This window comes from Neoarius graeffei, chromosome 10, assembly GCF_027579695.1.
Source record: "Neoarius graeffei isolate fNeoGra1 chromosome 10, fNeoGra1.pri, whole genome shotgun sequence".
Lineage (NCBI taxonomy): Eukaryota > Metazoa > Chordata > Actinopteri > Siluriformes > Ariidae > Neoarius > Neoarius graeffei.
The window spans coordinates 35236652-35261332 of record NC_083578.1 but is presented as its reverse complement, the minus strand read 5'-3'; the positions used below and the strand labels follow the sequence as shown (position 1 = coordinate 35261332).

Sequence of the window (24681 nt, the reverse complement as noted above, 5' to 3'; positions counted from 1 at the left end):
ACATCTCATGGATACACTGAAACGCATCAGTGATGTAACCTGGTGTCATTGGGTGTTTCGGGTCTTTCAACATCATACACCCTCTCCCAGGCAACCCAGCCAGGGCTGATCAGACCCCAGCTTGTGTCCCAGCAACATTCATCCATGGACCCACCCTTTTAATCCAAAGCCACCTTGTGGCTTTCTCTGTGGCTTCTGCTGCATTCTTCTTTGCTTGCCCTGTGATGCCCAGCATTGTAAAGGCCCTGCAAAGCCTCGGCAACCCACTTCCACTGGCTCACATCGGACCTGCCAGCCTTGCCTTTGGCACGTGTCCACAAGCTCCTGGTACTTGGCACACTTTCTCTCGTTGGCCTTGTCCACGTGCTCTTCCCAGAGTACAGTTAATTCCAGCATGATCAGTTGCTTGGTGGATCTTGAGACATAATGATCATGTCTGGCCGCAGACGCGATGGTACTATCTGGGCTGGGAACTTAAGCTGCTTGCCACGGTCCACTGCACAAAGGACTTTAGGGTAGAGGAACTCTTCAATCTCACTCTCAGACTTGTCGTTTTGTCATGCCCCACATGAAACAAGGATAGTTTTTGGGTTGCCCCTGATGACCATTACAACTATTCGTCCTGAGATTTTGTTCACGGATGTAACTAGGGCTATCAGGGAAGAATACACCGCAATACCAACACCACCGATGGCCGAGTTAGCTACCGAGTGCAGAGGTGGTGAAGAGAGTGTTGGTGCCAAGGTGTGGGCAACAATAATCAGGTTCGACATCTTTATGGAAGATGCGATGTTCTTGAATGCACACTCCAGAAATCCTGTCGGACATGAGTTTGTTTAACTCTGCTAGCAGGGATTTATGAGCGAGGGCTCTACAGTTCAAAGTTGATATAATAAACGTGTTGGGTGTTAAGAGGCCTTTTTTCAGTCAAGTATCAGAATGCATCTGTCCCTTGGGATTTAGGATATACTCATCATTAGACATGGTAGCATCTTCTGACCTAGAAAAAGACAGGTTGGTGCTGGAGTTAACCAGCTTCTCTCAAGCTTTAACTGAGGTGCTGTATAAGGACTCCATAATGTTTTCAAATGGCTAAGTATTAAACTATGATGTGATTCACCGCATCTACCACTCCGCAGTCATTCACTGACTGAACTAGGGGACCCTGGCCAAAAGACCTAACTGAAGGTTCATATGCCCAGCACCACTGAGTGCTACCATTTGTCAAAGTAATTCCAGCTCATCCACGAACATTACATATCAACCCTGCTGCCCAATGTTTCGCCTGTATCCCTAGGCAGGGTGGCTACCAGGTGCTATGGCTTGCCAAAGGGCAACCCATGTTTGGCCCGGGACGGCTTAATCCCATATTCGCCAATAACGGCCTCCAGATATGGAGGTTCCCTCATTTTGATGATTATGGCTTACAGCTCATGAAAATCAGAAATCCAGTATTATTAGAATAATTTCCTAAGATCAAACAAGAAGGATTTACAATACAGAAGTGTCCAACTTCTGAAAAAGTATACGTTATTTATACACTCAATACTTGGTTGGGGCTCCTTTACCATAAATTACTACATCAATGCAGTGCGGCATGGAGGCAATCAGCCTGTGGCATTGCTGAGGTTTTATTGAAGCCCAGGTTGCTTTGATGGTGGCCTTCAGCTCATCTGTATTTTTGGGTCAAGTGTTTCTCATCTTCCTCTTGACAATACCCCATTGATTCTGCAAGGGGTTCAGGTCAGGCAAGTTGGCTGGCTAATCAGGCTGAGTAGGGCAATTCTTCAGCAGAGAGGGCAAATTATGAAATTAAGATTGCCTTATCAGCTCAAATGATATCGAAGTATGGAATCCAAGGCAAAATGTAATAAAAAACACATTAAAAACACCCCAATTACAGCAATGTCGCGTCAGAGAAATATTAGTTTGAATTTTAAGAAGTTCAATTTCTGACAATCCCATTACTGACTTTTCCTTCCTTGTAAACAATTGTGTTCAGAGTTAAACAGCCAATTTTTCTCTGCTTTTTTTTTAAAAGAATAAACGAGTCAAAAGACACTCCATACAGTATGAAGTTATGTAAAAATAGCATTATCTTGAGTACTGCAACTATTTAAAAAAAAAGTTACCACATTTTGCTGTAAATGTAATTCCATTACCAAAGAACTACCCAGCAATATCATGGTCGGCAAACCATTTGGCACTGTGGGTAGGTGCCAAGTTCTGCTGGAAAAGGAAATTGGCACTCTCAAACACTCATCAGCAGATGGAAGTATGAAGTGCTCCAAAATCTCCTGGTCAACTTTGGACTTGATAAAACGCAGTGGACCAACACCAGCAGATGACATGGCATCCCAAATCGTCACAGACTGCAGAAGCTTCCCACACCTTCGATTCTGTGCCTCGCCACTCTTCCTCCAGACTCTAGGACCTTGATTTCCAAAGGAAATGCAAAATTTACTTTCATCTGAAAAGAGGACTTTGGACCACCTGAGCAACAGTTCAGTTATTTCTCTCCTTAGCCCAGCTAAAATGCTTCTGATGTGTTGTCTGGTTCAGGAGGGGCTTGATATTAGGAATGCAATAGTTGTCGCCCCTTTCATGATGTCCGTGTGTGGTGGCTCTTGATGCACCAACACCTGCCTCAGTCCACTCCTTGTGAAGCTTACCCAAGTTCTTGAATTGACAATCCTCTCAAGGCTGCGGTCATCTCTGTTGCTTGTGCACCTTTTCAGCAATTACCTGAAGCTTACCCTCCTTGTAGAGGGTGTCCATCATCTTCTGGACAAATGTCAAGTGAGCAGTCTTCCCCATGATCATGGTTGCATGTACTGAACTTGACCAAGAGATGCACAGTATTTATACGGTTTTACTCAAACTAGAAATGAAATATTTGAATATTGGGATGCTTTGTGTGCTGTAGGCCATAATTATCAAAATTAAAATAGACAAATGCTTGAATACATGCAATGAGTCCAGAATATTAAATTTTCCACTTTCTTAAATAACTGATGGAAAATATTGAATTTTTTCATCATATTCTAATTGCTTGAGATGCACCAATATAGATTCTGCACATGCATTTAAAAACAAACTATTTTTCCAACTCCTTTAATTAAAAAGACCACCAGTTGCAGTCATGAAAGATAGGTTTTGGAAATTACATTGATTTCGGTAATAAATATACCAAGACACGACAGTTACACATGTTATAAAACTTAAACGTAGAAAACCTCTCCCACACAGTCTCAGCTCTGACATCATCCTGGACAAGCTACTGATGTTCCTTTCCATGGACCTGGTCATACAGTAGCATGGTGTTTGGGCAGTTCCCAGCCCAGCTCCTCCTCTTGCTACTGTTCCCACGTGGTCCCTATGGCGCAGTCTTGATGCTGCCTGTTCCACAGCCATTTCTGCTCTTCACTCCTGCCTCTGAAACTTTGGGGTCACTTGAGTCTTCGTACTGTAACATGTCCCTTACCTGCATTATCTTAAACTCCTCCTTGATGGACTTCAAAAGGGAACCTTCGTGTACATGCATTTCCACAGAGAGCAATGCTACTCAAGCTCCTTGGCAAACCCATCCATAACCTCAAGAAGCAACCAGACTCTCTTCAGGTTCTGCAATGGTGCAGATAGAAACCTCAAAAGGAGCAGTGACTTTTCACCACAGCCTTAAGTGGGGCTCTGAGACTGAATGCCTCTGTTGGGTGCAGGGGGATGTCTGAATTCTGATAATCCAGTTGTGCTGTAAGACAGCCACACAGTTCAGTCATCTCAGCAAAAGTAGGTGCTTATTTACTTATTATGGACTCTTTTTGTACATTACAGCACCATCATACATTCAGCATGAGTTGCAACAGTCAGTTTGGATTTTAAACAAACTTTTGATATTGCAGATGCCACACTCCCCTGGGTCTTTTGTTTACTCACATGTCACTGGAAGAAAACAGAGGGAAGTGTACTGGAGTACTGTGGTGCACATGACCGAGAAACAACCAGCCTCCTCTGCCCAGCATCGTGTTTGCTAATGTTCAGTCTTTGGAGACACCATTTGCACATATCCAAACCAGAAACCCTGGGTTAACAGCGAGATTCACACCAAGCTCAAAGCGCATGCCTCTGCCTTCAACTCGGGTGACCCAGACAACTACAAAGCAGCCAGATATGACCTCCAGAAGTGCATTAGGAATGCCAAGAGGGACTACAGGAACAAAGTGGAATCCAACTACCACAGCTCTGACCTCAAACACATGTGGACTGAATTGCACTGCACCACAGACTACAAAAAGGAAGAGTTAGTGTCCAGCCCACCGTGTCTTAATATGTTTTGCTAATAGGGAAGCCATGATGACGAAGCAATTTTTCCATTCAGTGCACATAATTAAACGTTAACGAAGTACATTTCATAGAAATTTTTAAATCTAAAATGTTTTTCAAAAGGTGGAAAACTACCTGTAGTGATAACAATAAGTCAGTACTGTTGTGTACGCAGTCTCAAGAGAATGTTTAACTTGGCTGGAGAAATATAAAGCTATCTGCTTACCTGGTAGCCATCTTGAAAGTATTAGTAGATGTGTTGCTTTCAATGAAAATCAAATGGATTTTTATTTTTAAATAAAAACTATAAAACAGTCTTTCAAAAAATGTTATGGAGGATGAGCAGCGGATCAGTCATGGACACCATTTTTTTCATTATTATCGAATATTGAGTTAATAGTTTGTCATTTGAAAACACCTAGTAGAACATCCATTTTTTTTGTTTTACACTGTTTAAATTACAACATAACATGCATTCAGACAGAGATGGAAGAACTGTAGCAATGAGAATTTCAGCAGAAAATGCAATAAAATACAAAAAATAATTCATGCTGAAATTACTCAGTGCGAGGTAGAGAACACTTATGATGTAATTTAGTAATAAAACAATTACATGTTTTATATTTAACATCATTACTGCCGTGGTATTTTTAAGTTAATGATTGTCAAAACACTTGTGACCTGCTGTGCTGAATAAATCACAAGAGATCCACAAGTACACCCTGGTGATGCACATGTTTGAATGCGGGGTCCAGTGGGAAACTCACAGCTTGGGAATAAGGCCACGGTTGTTTCAAGCACAACATACCCAAAACAGGACACAAACCTTAAAAATGTTGATTATCTATAATCTTAATTTCTGGTAATTATCTTCTGTTTCTTAAATACCATAAATGGTGCTTGACTGAAATATCAGTTACTAAAAACCTCGTTTTTATTAAAGCAATTTGAACATAACCCATGCAGACACCAATGGTAACATTTGCAATGACTTTTAAAAGACCTCATACCCAAACGGGCTGTGACCCTGAAAAACCATTCCCATAGACAATTTAAGTGGCCTCTGCACTGAAATAAGCCTTTTATTTTTTTTAATGAATGGGTAGAAATTAAAGCAAAAAATAACTTTGGTAAGGAATATCAGTTTCTGACATTAATGGGGGAGTTTAGAAAGACTTTTTTTTAAAATATATAAACAGTAGTAGGAACAGGACGACACTGAACTGATATGCGCTGTGTAACACCTTAGGTCAGGGGTGGGCAATTATTTTTTCCATGGGGCCACATGAGAAACAGAAAATATTGTGGAGGGCCGGACCAAAAGGCTGAACTAAATTCTGCATAATAATAATTGTATTTCTTTATATAAAGCAGTAAATAACATTGTTTTTACAAGCTGCTAAGACTGGTAAGAGTATGGAAAAAACGAGGTTGCCTTACAAAAAAGGTCATTTATTCAATCAAATTTCCCAAAACAATGGTTAACAAAATGTGAACGTTTGTACCTTTTTTTTCAGTCACATTCACCCCAAAACACAATAAAAGACATCACAATATTGTCTTTCTACTCCAATCAAGCAAGATACATCATATTATAAGAACGATGCCCACATTTGTAGTCTAATCACCTCATTTGGTGTTTTTCAGTTTTTTTTATTTGTTCAGTGAGAGAAATCTAGTCTCTGTTGGTCTTTAACGAGTGCATCAAAGTCAGGTTGAATGTCTGAGGTGGAGATGCGAAGCACAGCTGACAGATGATCGGTGAGAGAGGATCTATACCTGGATTTGTTAAACTTCTTCACTGAAAATGTTTGTTCACATATGTAGGTACAGCCAAAGAGAAACATCTGAGCATGTCTCCTCGGTGTAGGTATCAGATCTACAGATCGGCTCGGGCTCCGGTGCCTGCTGGTGACGTCATACTATGGTGATTGGCTGGACAGTTTGAAGGATGACATACCGGTACAAGTTTGTGGTTGGTCTGGACAAATTACAGGAGTAGTTATCGCAGGATTAGGTTTCGTGGGATTTCATGTTCATGTCACGTGCATTGTGTTTTTGTTGAACACAACTTCAAAATAAAAGCAATGCACATTCAGTCCATGCATGAGGTAAAATTAGAAAATACGTTTATTTTGTAATTTCTAATTAACCTTACACGGGCCGGTCAGAATGAACCAAAGGGCCGGATGCGTAAAATGCCCAGGTCTGCCTTATGTTAACCCTCCGGGGTCGAGAGCTTTGCCGGCGAAGCTCAGCAGGTTTAGAATGAGTAGGTCATGTATTTAGATAAATATCTTCAAGTTTTTAAAAATCATACAAGCATGATAAACATACTGACAAACTTTATACTTTCCTGTGTGCCCACTGTCAAATAATATATATTTTTTAAAATTACCTAAATTAGAAGAAACATAAAACTTGTCACCTTACTCAGTCACACCAAAATTGGAGCGCTGAGCACCCACTGATGCAAGAGACCATTCACATGGTAACGTTATGATGATCACTTTCATTCTTTCAGTTTCAAGATGGCACACAGATTTGGTCAGAAGGCGCTTCAGATGATTCAGGACAGCGATTCAATTCAATCTTGAGAACCGCAACACTGATGAGTGGTGACATTTTTTACTTTGACTTGATCCAACCTAAGAGCAACTCGAGCAAGTGTAAATATTTCTTATGAGCATATCGGTTGATGTGTGTGGTGTAGTGCATACACAGGGAAAACGACAGCAATTTTTCCCCCACAGTTAAAAGTATTTTCCTCAAAAATAGTTCATTTTGCTCTATTTTGAGTTTAGAGAGCAAAATTTGGAGTTAGAGTGGGAGCAAAAGTACAAAGTGATTGTGTAAGAGAGTTAGTTGTGGCTCTGAACTGAGTAAGGTGGTGTTTACATTAGACCGTATCTGTATCGTTTTCGTCGCGGATGCACTGTCCGTGCACATTAAAACGCCGGGAAACGACTCCACAGGCGGAACAGTTTGAATCCGCCAGGGCCCACGTATTCAACCCAGTACGTATCTGATCCGGTGCTGTGTAAACATTGAGGAACGAGGATACGCAGTGCTGAGTTCTAGCTGACGTCGTCATTGGACGTCACTGTGACATCCACCTTCCTGATTCGCTGGCGTTGGTCATGCCACGTTGGTCATGTGACGCGACTGCTGAAAAACGGCGCGAACTTCACTTCCTGCTATTTGTCCCGAATCACTGCTCGTGCGCTTCACTCGCGCGCTCTGTGAGCTGCGCAGGGCCGGAGTGCGCACCCTCCAGAGGGCACTCGCTGTTCAGGGCGGAGTGATTTGGAGCGCAGGATGCCTGCGGAGCCGAGCGTATCCGTGTATTGGTGTTGCTGTGTGCACGCGAATCGTGTATTGGCGTTGCTGTGTGCACGCGAATCGTTTTAAAAACGTTAATCTGATGATCCGCTGATACGGTCTAATGTAAACACCACCTAAGAGAGTTCATTTCAAGACACATTGAATAGTCAAATACCACCACAAAGAGGAAAGCACGGAAAACCTATCAAAAGAGTAACTCTTACTTTTTAGAGAGAGGCCAAATGTTATTTGGCGTAGAGTAAAATTTTCAAAGAGTAAATTTTACTCAGGCAAATTTCCTGTGTAATGTTTGCGTGCTTCTTGAGTAAACAAAAATGTGCACTGGTGCTTGTTTGCTCCCTTTTCTCCTTTGTCTTTTTCTGGCATTCTAATGATTTTGGCATGCTCTGATATTGTCAATTTCAAGAAATCTAAGCAGTATTTTCAGTCACATGACTTTTGTATTTCGCGCAAGTTGAGCTACAATAATATCCATGTAGTAAGTCAAGATTGTACTTTTTTAAAAATAGCAGACAAAAGACGTTATAAAAAGCAGCTTTAGAACTGTGTTGTAATGTGTGAAAAACATTACTTTACCCATTGTGATGAACCTTTCTGATCACTTGATCTGATGGGATTAAGAGTCAACAGTGGGAGGGGGTATTCACTTCTCACTGAATGGAGATTATATATATAATTTTTTTTTTTAACTCAATGAATACCCATCCCACTGCTAACCATTTATCCCAAAACAATGGGACAATTTTTTTGATAGCCAATTAATTGTCCAAATCAATGGAGCAGATTTAAGGTTTGTGCTTAATACATTCCCAAGACTGAACAGACATCACCTCAAGTGATCAAAACGGTTTGTCACAATGGATAAAAAGTTGTGTTTGTTTTTTTTTTAAATGGGAGATCCATGGAGAAAATTCCAGGAGCATTCTCTCCCTCTGCTTACTCCTCATTTCATCAGAGCATTGGAGTGCAGTTATTTCAAGCTACATTTCATCAGGTACGAGTTTCCGTATCCACAAAGAACAGCTCTACAAGTAAACTGCATGTAGTCTGCTCATTTCTGAACTGCCAAAATCTTATGGTAAATGCCCACTTCAGGTCTTCAAAACACACAGCTGTGCTGGCTCCAGTTGTAATCCTTGCTAGAAAAGGTCTCTTGGCATGTTGGAAAATGTCAAATTCCCCATCGTAACCGGGTTGCATGCTGAGTTTCATTTCAGTCACACAAACTCAAGCAAAAGTCAAATGAATCCACCTTCGCCTGCAATTTTAGAGTGCGTCAAGTGTCCAGATCAGCAAATCAAGTTAGCATTTTCCATGACTTTTCCTCTGATGTAAAAACATCTAGATTTTGTTTAGCAAAGTATTTTTAGAAGCTTACCATGGCTCAGCCACCATGTGATGGATAACCTTTGGGTTGTTTTACAATCAGGGAACGCAAGCTAAAAATCACATTTAACACTTATCTTCAATATCAAAAGGCTTGACTAAATAAACTTGGTTGTTTATTGTAGCCCTGTGATAGCTCTATTTACCATGCAAAAAAAAAATTTGGTGACAACGTTATTTTTGGTGAATGTATGGCAATATGTGTCATTTAGCAAAATTACTCGTGTCATTTAGAAAAAGTGCTTTTTTGACCACAGGTAGCTCCAAAAGGGATGCACTTAAATCATTCTTTATACCATAAAACAAATATTTGGTTCCATATCATTGGAAACATAGTTAAGTTTTAATGTTGAATGCCAGTAAGTTTTCAGACTATTTTGATCAAATTAGTATGTAATTGTGTCAAAAAAAAAAAATATCCTCTCCGAGACAGCTAATTTTTCAATATAAAATAACATATCTAAAATGATTATTTTCATCCTAAAATGTGGTCAAGATATTGGGACATAAATATTAGACAACACTAACACAAAGCTTACAGCCTTATATTTAAAAGCACTATGGAAGTAGTGGATTCTGAATTGTCAAAAAAAAAAAAAATAAATAAAAAAAATAAAAAAAAGGTCCTCTCCGAGAATCACTTCATTTGTTTCTCCCAGCCCTGCTTAAAGGAACAGTCCACCGTACTTCCATAATGAAATATGCTCTTATCTGAATTGAGACGAGCTGCTCCGTACCTATCCGAGCTTTGCGCGACCTCCCAGTCAGTCAGACGCGCTTGTCACTCCTGTTAGCAATGTAGCTAGGCTCAGCATGGCCAACGGTATTTTTTGGGGCTGTAGTTAGATGTGACCAAACTCTTCCACGTTTTTCCTGTTTACATAGGTTTATATGACCAGTGATATGAAACAAGTTCAGTTACACAAATTGAAACGTGGCGATTTTCTATGCTATGGAAAGTCCGGACTATAAATGACAGGCGTACTAACACCTTCTGCGCGCTTTGGCAGCGCATTGATACGGAGCTCCCGTATGGTCACGAGCTTTGGGTAATGACCGAAAGAACAAGATCGCGGATACAAGCGGCCGAAATGAATTTCCTTCGCAGGGTGGCTGGGCGCTCCCTTAGAGATAGGGTGAGAAGCACAGTCACTCGGGAGGAGCTTGGAGTAGAGCCGCTGCTCCTCCACATCGAGAGGAATCAGCTGAGGTGGCTCGGGCATCTTTTTCGGATGCCTCCTGGACGCCTCCCTGGGGAGCTGTTCCAGGCATGTCCCCCCCGGGAGGAGGCCCTGGGGAAGACCCAGGACACACTGGAGGGACTATGTCTCTCAGCTGGCCTGGGAACGCCTCGGTGTTCTTCCCGAGGAGCTGGGCGAGGTGTCTGGGGAAAGGGAAGTTTGGGCTTCCCTGCTTAGACTGCTGCCTCCGCGACCCGGTCCCGGATAAAGCGGAAGACGACGAGACGAGATAATTCAAAACAATTATTATTTCAAATGTTGGCGATTTGGATTCTCAGTATGTCTTCCCGTCTACACAAACAGAAAAAGTGCCAAAAATGAAAGATAATTCGTTTAGTGTGTTACCAAAGGCTAGTCAGGCCCTATGCATTGATAGGCTAACAGAGGTTAACATCATTTAATGTTCGCGAGCCTCTCATTAACGTGGACAAATATATTGATATCGTGTTTGAAATTGACGTTTTTGAATAACGATAGACTGCAATATTTGCCTCTTATTTAAGATGTGGAGACGCGATAGTAGTCCATCCTCCCGCTCTCTCCATTCAGTCAGCGAACGTCACACAGGAAGTGAACCCCAGCGGGTCATAGAAACTTGCGCAGGATAAGAATGACACTTTTTATTTGTAGGCTACGGAAACTTTGAGGAACAAAATAAAAACCGGTATTAACCGGTTACCATTATTTTTAATAAGCGTTTCTGTTCCGGAACATAAAAAATAAAGTTTCTGGTTTCTGTGAAATAGAAAAAGTTCCCGGTTTTCGTTCCTTGAACCGGTTCAAAGCCCTGTTTTCTGCACAATGCATTGAATTATGCAACGGTAGTGTTTCAACTGTGCTGGTCCAGCCCCAAATGCCACTTCAGATATCCGATTAAGCTATTCATTTCACCAATCACTCAGGGAGCATCACTAAGAAGCTCTCACAGCAGCTAACTTACTCAACAGTAAATTTGTCTTCCATCCAGTCTGACATTTACTGATCGAGTTCTACGCAACAGCACAACTTAAGTTCTTGATAGACTTGGCATGCATCAGTGACACCACAAAAATATTGATAGCTGTACTATACTCATGTTGTCCAATCCAAAGTAACAAATGTGAAAATGCTTTTTCAAATGTTTTTAAACTGCAGCATATGAGTTCATAATGTTTTTCTAAATTATTCCTATAATTCCAAGCACACAAGGCATGAGAAAATGCCAGGATGAGTAAACAAGTACAGAGATGTCCATTCAAGGTTAAATTTCTTAGACGTAGGAATTAAAGAGCTCCCACTGCCAGTAAAGCAAGCCATCATTAGGCTGAAAAATCAAAAATCCAGAGAGATAGAAATAAATAAAATAGGGCACATTCTTAAAAACAATACACTGCAGTGTTTTCCCCAGAAAAAAATTAAAGCCCTAAATTCTGGCATGATAATACACAGACAATTGAGTGCCAATGATGTGAAAGCAAGCACCAAAGGCGCGAAGTGAAACGAGGGGGGTCTGGGGGCATGCTCCTCTGGAAAATTTTTTGAAAATAGATGCTCTCAGGTGCATTTTCAGGGTCTGAGAGGTTTTAGATACATTATTATAGGATAGATTTTACCAGTGTTTCAATGATTTCTGACCTAAATAATGTATACACATTTGAAAGTTCACCTTAAAAGTTCAACATGCAAGTTAAACTGTTTTGTTATAGATTACTGAGGTATACGATAGATTGAAAATCTACGGGGATCCCTTATGCCGCTTTTCCACTACAAACGCGGCTGAGCCGTGCCGTGCTGAGTCGAGCTGAGTCGGGCTGAGCGGGGCTGTTGGAGTTGCATTTCGACTACAACCGCGCTGAACCGTGCTGGCTGGAAGTGGGTGGACACATTGGGTGGAGTTAGCGAAAGTGGGTGGACGTCACGTGATGTCGTTAAGCAGCGCAAACAGTGACATCAGTGACAGTGGCGGAACAAGTCAGAGCCGGGCCGGGGGCGGGGCAAATGACCGGGCATTTTATTAAAGCTTATCATAACATCATTTTAGGTTACAAAATGTCCGCAACTGCGGTGTTTACCAATTTCAACACTACCGGGTGCAACTATGTTATTTAGTACATCAAGTCCTTCAAACGAACATGTAACTCAGAAACAAAAAACATTAGGATACTGTACATGGCTCATAATAAAACATCAATAGCCTATACTGCGCACATTATTTGAAGGGCATACGAATGAGCGCTCAGAGGTTGCAACGGTGACAGGAAGAGTCAGAAATAAAAGGAGGGCGGTGCAAACCTCACTGAATGCACTGTGTTTACCAATTTCAACACTACGGGGTGCAACTATGTTATTTTGTACATTAAGTCCTTCAAACGAACATGTAACTCAAACAAAAAAACATTAGGCGACATACTGTACATGGCTCATAATAAAACATCAATAGCCTACTGCGCGCATTATTTGAAGGGCATACGACGAGCCTTGCGCTCCGCGAACTCGTCCACGATGCTCTGTATGTCACTGATTCAGTGAGCTTTTCAGCGGTAGTCTCACGACCCGAATAGTAAACAATAAACATGGAGGACATGGAGTCGTTAGTGTTGCTGGTCTTGGTGCTGTGGCTTGTTGTCACCGACAACGCCAACAGATACTGGCAAGAGCGTATAGATGAGGCGAGGCGCATAAGGCTTCAGAAATTCTCGTAATTCATAATTATTCTTCTTCCGGGTTTGCGGTGTTTACAGATCCCAGCGCGCTCGCGGGGCGTGTGTGGGCATGTGAGGACACTCCTCCTCACCAATCAGTGCACAGGGGAGTGTCTGCTCACGCCCCCAGCCTCAGTCGGCTCGCTTTGGCTCGCTTCAGCCCCACTCCAAAACGGTGCGAGTTTTAGGAGCTAAGCAGGGCTGAAACGAGCTGAGTCGTGCTGGTTTTTGGTAGTCGAAACGCGAGCCGTGTCGGGCTGAAGTGAGCTGAAGTGAGCTGAAAAAGGGTAGTGGAAAAGGGCCATAACAGACCATAACAGCCATAATGGCCCTTTTCCACTACCCTTTTTCAGCTCACTTCAGCTCGCTTCAGCTCACTTCAGCCCGACACGGCTCGCGTTTCGACTACCAAAAACCAGCACGACTCAGCTCGTTTCAGCCCTGCTTAGCCCCTAAAACTCGCACCGTTTTGGAGTGGGGCTGAAGCGAGCCAAAGCGAGCCGACTGAGGCTGGGGGCGTGAGCAGACACTCCCCTGTGCACTGATTGGTGAGGAGGAGTGTCCTCACATGCCCACACACGCCCCGCGAGCGCGCTGGGATCTGTAAACACCGCAAACCCGGAAGAAGAATAATTATGAATTACGAGAATTTCTGAAGCCTTATGCGCCTCGCCTCATCTATACGCTCTTGCCAGTATCTGTTGGCGTTGTCGGTGACAACAAGCCACAGCACCAAGACCAGCAACACTAACGACTCCATGTCCTCCATGTTTATTGTTTACTATTCGGGTCGTGAGACTACCGCTGAAAAGCTCACTGAATCAGTGACATACAGAGCATCGTGGACGAGTTCGCGGAGCGCAAGGCTCGTCGTATGCCCTTCAAATAATGCGCGCAGTAGGCTATTGATGTTTTATTATGAGCCATGTACAGTATGTCGCCTAATGTTTTTTTGTTTGAGTTACATGTTCGTTTGAAGGACTTAATGTACAAAATAACATAGTTGCACCCCGTAGTGTTGAAATTGGTAAACACAGTGCATTCAGTGAGGTTTGCACCGCCCTCCTTTTATTTCTGACTCTTCCTGTCACCGTTGCAACCTCTGAGCGCTCATTCGTATGCCCTTCAAATAATGTGCGCAGTATAGGCTATTGATGTTTTATTATGAGCCATGTACAGTATCCTAATGTTTTTTGTTTCTGAGTTACATGTTCGTTTGAAGGACTTGATGTACTAAATAACATAGTTGCACCCGGTAGTGTTGAAATTGGTAAACACCGCAGTTGCGGACATTTTGTAGCCTAAAATGATGTTATGATAAGCTTTAATAAAATGCCCGGTCATTTGCCCCGCCCCCGGCCCGGCTCTGACTTGTTCCGCCACTGTCACTGATGTCACTGTTTGCGCTGCTTAACGACATCACGTGACGTCCACCCACTTTCGCTAACTCCACCCAATGTGTCCACCCACTTCCAGCCAGCACGGTTCAGCGCGGTTGTAGTCGAAATGCAACTTCAATAGCCCCGCTCAGCCCGACTCAGCTCGACTCGGCACGGCACGGCTCAGCCGCGTTTGTAGTGGAAAAGCGGCATTAGGGTGTATTCAGACCAGGATAGTTCGATAGTTCACTTGCTTTGGTCCAAACCAAATGTTTTTGTCCATTTTGGTGCGGTTCGCTTTCACACTGTACATTTTAGTAAGCGGACCAAAATCTGTCAACAAAGCCACGCGCCCTGAGGTCGTTCAGCTATTGGTCAGAGACGACACGCGCACAAAGCGTTAAGTTCAAAAGTAGTCATGAAGGCTTTCCGTGCTGTTATTCTTTTTAATGTCAAAGCTATATGTTTTTTCCAGTTTTTACTGTTTTCACAATAGTGCGATTACTATGCTGTTGTACAAGTAATTTATCAACGACGACGACAAAGGGCAAGGCGGCTACAGAGGATAGCGCTGATGAGCGCACATCATGTTGTGACAGTTCTGGCTCTTCACGCAATAGATGAATTTCTTTTTTGCGTCGCTAGTACTGCCACTTTTTGAAAGAATGTCCCTGATTTTAATGTAGGTCTGACGGAGTTTCTTCACTTTTAGCTGACATTGTTCTGGGGAGCACATGAACCCCTTCATTTTCTCACTAAATACAGCAAACACGTCAGCATTTTTGTGTGTTCTCTCCAAAAGCTCAGATATGTGGACATCTGCCCATATATCCACAAGGGTACGCGTTTCTTCCTCGGCCCACGTTTGCCCCCTACTCATTTTTTGTACTTGCCTACCACTGGTGACTGAACGACCCTTGACAACCGAAACAGTGTTTGCACTTTGCGGTGGAGTGACAAGACTCTGTTTCCCATAATGCTCGATAAACGACAGAAGCTCCCGAGGTACAAAAAAGCAAAACTGTCGGATTAGGTCCGGTCTGCTTTCACACCTCCAAAAGGTCCGCACCAGGGTTCCTTTGGTCCGGACCGAGTCCAACCTTGCAGCTCGGTCTCGGTCCGCTTGTTTGGTCCGGACCAGAGTTCGGTGGTTTGTATTCAGACCAACCCAAAAGGTCCGGACCAAGGGAAATTTGGTTCGTTTGGTCCGGACCAAACAACGTAGGTGTGAATACGCCCTTAATTATCTATGATCAAGTAGTGTTGTAACAAAAATGTGCATGAAAATATGAACAGTGGTTTGCTCCATCTTATGCAATCCAATGAAGAGAATCGATCATCATGACCTCCTGTTGATTACAAAGGGATCTGAACCTAAGAACCTAAGAACTGCCACCTTAAAATAAAGTTGCTGTATTACTATAACTAATGATTTAGAATGTTTCTGATGCAATTACCATAATATATGTAGAACTAAGATGCACTGAAAAGAAAAGTAAGGCAACTGCATATTATAAAGTTTAAATTTTGGCACTTTATTAAATGGACTAGATTAAGATTAAAACATGTATGAAAAAAAAACTTAATTTCTACAGTTTAAGTTTGCAGAAAGATTATGTGCTTTAAATACATTTCATGAAGGGAATTTGTTTATAAGTGTCAAATGTAGCATAATTTCGAATAATAATGATAAGCATATTTGGCAGCGTGATGTCACGGTGAGCCTTTAACAAAAGAATAATCCGGAGCCTTCTTTTATTAAATGGATCCCAGTGACATCACACTGCCAAAAATGCTTATCATTATTATTTGAAATTATGCTATATTTGACACATTTGGATAACTTCACTTCGTGAGAGTGTTTATAAGTACATGATCTTTCTGCAAACCCAAAGTAATGAATTAAGTTTTCTACTCCTTTAAAGCAGATTAATTTTCCTTGGCTTTTGCTTGGCCCAATGTTGGGCAACCCTCTCATAGTCCATCTCGCTGTCATCCATGCTGATGTGGATCAAATTGTCCAGCGAGTCTTCTCCTCGCTTATTAAAGTCGGTCGGCTTTGTCCGCCTGGTGGGGGACAACATCTGCAGCCAATGAGATCGCTTATAATGAATTGGAAACTTCCGGTATGTCTGACGTTTTCTTTCGATGTTTTTATTGGACAGTTTGAACACGTGATCTTGACACAGCCAACAGATTAGTTTGTTTACATCATACCACACGGACATATTACTTTGACAGAATCAACACAAACACTGGGAAAAAAAGACCGCTTGTTTAACAAATATCAGTATGTAAATGGATCTGTTATTTGCTCTCCTATGTATCTAGTTACTTGTGGGTAGGAAATTTAACGCATTGGGGTAAATCTAAGTGGATCGGATTTTAACTAAAGCGACTAAGCGTATCGGCAGGCAGAGCAAGCGTATCGGGCCCGACATGCTAAAATGCTTTGGTGAAAACCATGCACTGGTGAGCTCAAGATCTTCAAATAAAACCATGCTGGATGACAATTGTTTCCCCTGGTCAAGAAAAACCCGTTAACAATTGACCAGATCAACACCACCACCTAGGACATAGGTGCATTTGGGTGAGAGTAATTAAATCAAGGAGACACCATTACCAAAGTACAGAAGTTTTACCACAAGATGTAAACCTTTGATAAGCCTCAGAGTTTGCAAAAAAACCCAAACACATTTCTGGAGCAACATCCTATGGACAAATGAGACAAAGGTCAACTTGTACCAGAATGATGGGGCGAAAAGGGAAGGAACTGCTCACGATCCAATGCGAACTACCTGATCTTATAGGGTTGACATGTATGGCTGCCAATGGATTTGATGCCCTTGTAATCTGATCAAGTCAAATGCTTCAAAACCCAGTAGAAGGTACACAAGAAAAATTACACAGTTCCCCCTAAAAGTATTGGAACAGCAAAACCCATTCTATTGTTTTGCTGTACACTGAAGACATTTACATGTGATCAAATGAGATGATTGATCAGAATTTCAGCCTTCATTTATTGATATTTAGAACTAGAAGTGTTATGCTACTTAGAACATGACAACTTTTGTTTAAGCCCACAGATTTTTCAAGTGACCAAAAGTCTTTCAATGTGTGACTGACCAGTGTTTCTTGTTGCTCCTACGGGCGGGTATGTGTCATGCTAGATTGACTGTTTAAACAATTAATAGCTCCAAATGTCTCCTCTTAGCGTGAGCCCCGGGTTTCACCTGTTAATATTTCATTTGTTGTTATAAAGCATAAAAAGGAACCAACATGAAGACCAGAGAACTGTCTATGGGAGAAAAGGAAGCAATTTTGAAGATGAGCAAAGAGCCAGTGTACAAGCATTGGGCAAAGCCAGTACAACAATTTGGAATGTCTTGAAAAAGAAAGCACTAACAACCAGACAAACAGTTCATCCAAGGAAAACAATAGCAGTTGATAGAAATGCAGAAATTGCATGGCTTCATGAATGTTTACTGATTATGTTAACAGCACAATGGATTCAGATGTCTACAGAAACACTGCACTTTGCTGTAAATTGGCATCCAGTCTAATTGGGAGGAACATCATGCAGCACAACAATAACTCAAGACCAACTGCCAACACAACAAAGGACTTTGTTGTGCGGTACTGCAGTACAAACCAGGAAAAGCATCACAAAAGAAGAACGCAACAGCTTGATTGCAAGCAATGAATATGCAACCAAACATCAAGTGTGAGAATCATCGTTCCAATAGTTTTGCTTCATTAAAAATTGGGTGCTACACTACTAAAGGTGTGCGTCTAGATGTATATGTAAGGAAATGAAAGCTGAAAGACCGATTTATAGTCTCATTCATCATTGGATCTCAAACCCACATGTATTCATTGTATAGCAAAAACAAAAACGCAGTGCCTTGAAAAAGTATTCATACCCCTTGAACTTTTTCACATTTTTCCACCTTACAACCATGAACTTAAGTTTTTTATTGAGATTGTGTGATAGACCAACACAGAGTAGCACATAATTGTGAAGTGAAATGATAAATGGTCTTCAAAATTTTAAACAAATAAAAATCTGAAAAATGTGGTGTGCATTAGTATTCAGCCCCCCTGCGTCAATACTTTGTAGAGCCACCTTTTGCTGCAATTACGGCTGCAAGTCTTTTGTGGTACGTCTCTACCAGCTTTGCACATCTAGACACTGAAATTTTTGCCCATTCTTCTTTGCAAAATAGCTCAAGCTCAGCCAGATCGGATGGAGAGCATCTGTGAACAGCAATTTTCAAGTCTTGCCACAGATGCTCAATGGGATTTAGGTCTGGACTTTGACTGGGCCATTCTAACACATGAATATTCTTTGATCTAAACCATTCCATTGTAGCTCTGGCTGTATGTTTAGGGTCACTGTCTTGCTGGAAGGTGAATCTCCTTCCCAGTCTCAAGTCTTTTGCAGCCTCCAACAGGTTTTCTTCCAGGATTGCCCTGCATTTAGCTCCATCCATCTTCCCATCAACTCTAACCAGCTTCCCTGTCCCTGATGAAGAAAAGCATCCCCATAGCATGATGCTGCCACCACCATGTTTCACAGTGGGGATGGTGTGCAGAGGGTGATGAGCAGTGTTAGTTTTCCGTCACGCACAGCGCTTTGCATTTAGGCCAAAAAGTTCAACTTTGGTCTCATCTGACCAAAGCACCTTCTTCCACACGTTTGCTGTGTCCCCTACATGGCTTCTTATGCCTGTCTTTCAACAATGGCTTTCTTCTTGCCACTCTTCCAAAAAGGCCAGATTTGTGGAGTGTACGACTTATAGTTGTCCTGTGCACAGATTCTCCCACCTGAGCCGTGGATTTCTGCAGCTCCTCCAGAGTGATCATGGGCCTCTTGGCTGCTTCTCTGACCAGTGCTCTCCTTGCTCGCTCTGTCAGTTTAGATGGACAGCCATGTCTTGGTAGGTTTGCAGTTGTGCCATATTTTTTCCATTTTTGAATGATGGATTGAACAGTGCTTCTCGAGATGTTCAGAGCTTGGGATATTTTTTTATAACCTAACCCTGCTTTAAACTTCTCCAGAACTTTATCCCTGACCTGTCTGGTGAGTCCTTTGGTCTTCATGATGCCGTTTGTTCTTCAGTGTTCTCTAACACCCCACTGAAGCCTTCACAGAACAAGTGTATTTATGCTGAGAGTAAATTACACACAGTAGGACTCTAATTAGATGACTTCTGAAGGCAATTGATTGCACTGGGTTGTATTTAGAGGTATCAGAGTACAGGGGGCTGAATACTAATGCACACCACATTTTTCAGATTATTTGTTTAAAATTTTGAAGACCATTTATCATTTTCATTTCACTTCACTTCACAATTGTGCTACTCTGTGTTGGTCTATCACATAAAATCTCAATAAAAACCTTTTAAGTTCATGGTTCTAAGGTGGAAAAATGTGAAAAAGTTCAAGGGGTATGAATACTTTTTCAAGGCACTGTAACTGGCCTTGCTGTTCCAAGACCTGGACAGGATGAAAATGTTAAAATTAATGGTAACGTCAGATTTTACACTTTTGTAGGCCCATTTATTTATTTATTTGGGGGGGGGGGGGGGGGGGGGGGGGGTATAGTAAAGTGCTGGTTTTGACCATTTTCAACCAAAGTTTTGGTGGCATCCTTAAATGCCATAACATTGTCTAATGCCAACTATGCTGAACAAGCATTGTTGTGAAATAAAATCAATAAATTATGAATTTACTGGGGCGAGTTCGCCACGTCAGCATATTGTTTAAGCAGGAACACAGATGAAACATGAGACTGGAGAAGGAGTTGGCTTCCAGGCTGTCAGTTAATATTGGAGATTTCACAATACTAATGCCCATCATTCTAGATTGATTTTAATGGGGGGGCTGTTTTGCATATTTGAGTCATAACCTGTAGCAGCGTACAACAAATGTTAAAATGTTGCATTCCTACAGAAAATGTGTCAATGTGTCAGAGTCAACAACACCCTCTCGGAAGCAAGAATAGTTAGCACAGGTGCCCCACAGGGGTGTATTAGCTCACCAGTCCTGTTCACGCTGTATACAAATGAATGCTCAAGCAGTCACCCTAGGAATTGTGTTTTTAAATTTTCAGATGATACAGCCATCCTTAGCCTACTGCAGAAAGACACATGTACTTCAGCCTATTTCTCAGAAATAGGAAATTTTGTGCAGTGGTGCGACGCTAACCATCTCATTTTAAATGTCTCAAAGACTAAGGAGATGATCCTGGACCCCAGGTCTGTTGGGGACCACAGTCCTGTGGTCATACATGATACACACATTAGTCAGGTCAGCACATACAGGTACCTAGGAATTCACCTGGATAATACTTTTAGTTGGAAGGTACATGTTGAGAGTCTCTGGTGTTGAATACAGCAGAGACTATATTTCTTAGGTAGACTCAGTGTGTTTGGTGTGGATCAGAGGATTATGTTTGTATTCTATCAGGTGGTATTGGAGAGTTTGGTTAGATATGGGATATCAGTATGGTTTGGCAACCTCACTGTGCAACTGAAAAACAAGCTCAACCATCTGATTCAAACTGCCATGAAGGTTATGGGTAGGAAGCAGTGCTTAATTTGTGAAGTGGGAGGTCCCAGAACACAGGAAGTGGGTGGGTCCGGCGATTCAAAAAAAAAAAAAGGCGGGGGGTGGTTTACTATAACTTTACGCACACGCCTATTGTGTGTAAAAAATAAATAAATAAATAAAATAAATAATAGACATTATGATCTTAGAAAATGCTTTAGTGACGAACAGTTAGACAGTAATATGTCGTGATGTTATAAAATATTTTTTATTAGGCTACATATTAAATTATATCTTCTAAAATAACAGACTGTACTCATACCACAACCGGTTTATTTCACCATTGGAGATCAGATCACACAAGACACGAGTTAAATGACTCATTTTAAGGATTTAAGTAGGGTATTTAAAAGCAGTGCCAGCAGGACTTCGTAGCTCAGGTGGATAAGGCGCCATACCATAAATCCGGGGACCCGGGTTCGATTCCGACCTGCTATCATTTTCCGAGCCGTCCCTGTTTTTCTCCTGCTCATTTCCTGTCTCTACACTGTCCTATCCAATAAAGGTGGAAAAAGCCCAAAAAAAGAGAATAATTTAAAAGCAGTGCCAGCAAACATAAGTGCAATCAATTCAAGTAATAGTTATGAAAAAAGGGTTTACAAAAGTTGGAGAATTCATTTTAAAAATTTTTAGTAAGCTTTGGTTTTTTTTGCCATTTTTTCCACAGCACAAGCTAACGGCTACAAAAAAAAACGGTGTTCTATTGAGCAGTAGTATACACCCCATGTCCCTCCCTCTTCCCCTTTCGCATAGATTTTGTGGATGTCATAGGAGAGAAATCAACAACAGATATCAAAATCAAAACCGAACACTAAACAAATTTTTATTTACTTATTTATTTAATTTATTGTTTGATTTTTTTTTATCCCCTTTGTGATGGTCACGGAGGTGATCTGATCAATTTAAATAGCTGCCGGAACACCGAATGAAATGAAAATAGCTGCCGGATCCGAAGACGGAGGTTCCGGATCTTGTTCCGTTATGTTCCAGCTCAAATTAAGCCCTGGTAGGAAGGATTACCAGTCCCTTCAAACTTTATATGATCAATCTGTTCTTAGGCAAGCTCAGAGGATATTGGCTGACCCATCACATATTCTATATGCAGAGTATGAACTTTTGCCCTCAGGTAGACAATTTAGAGTTCCACACTGTAAACTGAACCGCTTTAGAAAGTCATTTGTGCCTACTTCCATCAAACTTAAGTGATGTGGCCTGAGGCTGTGGTCACTGTGTAATGGTGCCATGGTGTTTACGGGAAGTGTGCATTCTGGGGGGGGGGGGGGGGGGGGGGTGTTTGTTATACGTTATTTATATTGAGTTGTCTGTCTTGTAAGTTTTTTTTTGTTGTTGAGCATTGTATGCAGTGCACGGGTCCAAGACAAATTTCCCTTTGGGATAATAAAGTATATATCAATCAATCAATCTGCACAAAGGTTGGCAGGTCTGCAGATAAACAGATAAAAGGGAAAAGAATAATAAAGTCAGCAGATGTTTTTCCATTACTTAAAAAAAAAAAAAATTAAAAACACTTTCCCCAGAAAAACGTCAGCAGACCTAGGAGTCTTGACCTGCATATATAACAATATCATGACAAATCCTACCTGCATTAGGTTAAAGCGTGCCACTTCATTAATGGGAGCATCCGAGATGATTCCATACTGTTCAGGGCTGACAATGGCTGGGCAGATGAAACAAGTCAGCAACAGGTCTGTGCACATGGTCCTCACCTCCCCAACATCTAGCCCCTCCATTTGCACCAAAGATTTGTACATCTGTGACACGATCCAGCGCAAGCTCTGAGGGAAGCAATAGGTATTTTGCTTCAAATAGCCAATAAATGAATTCACAAGAACCACAAGCTTGGCTTGATTGGATTCTACAACTGCCTGAATCTTTTGACTGTAGGAATCTGAGCCCTTTTCGCCAAAAAGGCGCTCCTGTTGTGTTGGCGTGAATCTTTCAGTCACTTTGGCTGGATCAGTCTCTAGATGGTCTTCATCTTCCACCAGCAGCTGCATAATGGGCTCATGTAAGGTGGCAGTGAGGAATAGTTTGGCAGAGTACAGGCCCTCAGAAAATAGCTTAAACAGGATACTAAAAGCACATGTGCCCCGCCGTAGAAGACGACGTGGATTATCACTCTCCTTCAGCTCGAACTCAATTAGATAACGCAGGACCTAGAAGGGCAAGAGTAGAAAGATGTGGGTTATAAATTTCAAAAACATCAATGACCAGAATCAATTTATAATTTATACTATTAACATTATTTTTATAGTAAAGGAGATTCGTGTGGATGTCTGGGTGTTCTCTTCATGTACTTGTAGTAGGTAGATTTCATCCTCTTGCATGATGCAGTTTCCATAAAGTGAGGTAAAAACAGTGTGGATCACGCCTTGTGCATGTTCTTGGTTAAGCTTCTCCCCAGCAACCAGACACGAGGCCACCAGGCGTGGATTTTCCCTCAGTCGCCCAAGGAACTCTCCGTAGATACTCTCCTGAAATCCCAGAGTCTTGTAGCCATCAACAAACTGTGTACTCTCTAACACCTTAGCATGCAAACAGCATTCAGCTGGGGATGCCTCAGCACTGTAAAAAGAAATCCAGTGATTCACACTAAGGCTACAAGTTTTTGTACTCTATTCATATATCCAGAATTACAAAAATGAACAATTTTTATAGTTTATCCTCCATGTGACTTAAATCAACTGTACCACGTTATTAATGCATTACTGTGCAAAAGTCTTGGGCACATCCAAAGAGGCCATCAAAAATAATGAAATTTTTTCTACATTAAAAATATATAAAGTGCACAAAACACAGTAAGTGTCAATATTTGGAGTGCCGACCCTTTGCTTTAATAAATAAATAAATTAATTAATAAAAAAACACTTCAATATAATTAGACTGGTACCAAAATCCAGAATTGTGACACCCAAAGGCATTTTTGAGACAAAGTCGGCAAACAGTTTTATTTCGTCAATTTGGGTGTGCCGAATTCAAATCTGCAATATGCCGAGCTCCATCTGACCTCTGTTGACCTCTAGAGGTCATTGAACTTTGGGCCTGTAAACGTCTCAGCTGAACCCAGTTTCTCAGCTTTCTAAGGAATGAAATGTACTAAAATGATTAATGAAGTTAGCAAATGGCCTTGTTTGTTAAATGTTTGGGTGCTGAATTCATTTTTCATTTGTAAAACGACATATGACCTCTGATAACCTCAAGGTCATTAAACTTGGCCTATAGGCCTATGCATTTAACGGCATTTTTAAACTGACTTTACTCCCCCAAAAAGAATATGAACAGACAAAAAACAAATAGAAAGGAACAAATACAACATTAAATGCCAGTCCATGTGACTTACTTTTCACAATGAGAATGCCTAGGCGATCACCTTACATAACATTGCATTACATTTAGCGGTTATTATTTATACAAAGCTACTGAAAAAAGGACAGATTCAGCAGCATACAAAATGTGGGGGCATACAGGGTATACAGGTTAATCAGGGTTAGTATATACGAGAGTTTTTTTCTTTGTTGTTTGTTTTTTGTTTTGTTTTAAACGGGGTAAAGCCTTTACAAAAAACAAAGAAAAAAAACTCATATATACTAACCCTGATTAACCTGTATACCCTGTATGCCCCCACATTTTGTATGCTGCTGAATCTGTCCTTTTTTCAGTAGCTTTGTATAAACAATAACCGCTAAATGTAAT

General features: G+C 41.4%; 1 protein-coding gene across 7 annotated transcripts in view; it reads right to left on the bottom strand.

Annotated features, from left to right (window-relative positions):
• The window catches only part of gapvd1 (GTPase activating protein and VPS9 domains 1), a 271874-nt gene that overhangs the window by 160860 nt on the left and 86333 nt on the right, over window positions 1-24681 (bottom strand). For all 7 annotated transcript variants that reach the window (XM_060931735.1, XM_060931729.1, XM_060931728.1 and 4 more), the window contains exons 3-4: window positions 23286-23553; window positions 22569-23144 (exon numbers count right to left, since the gene is read on the bottom strand). In XM_060931735.1, coding sequence (XP_060787718.1) covers window positions 22569-23144; window positions 23286-23553 — 844 coding nt within the window. The remainder of the gene's footprint in view (window positions 1-22568; window positions 23145-23285; window positions 23554-24681) is intronic.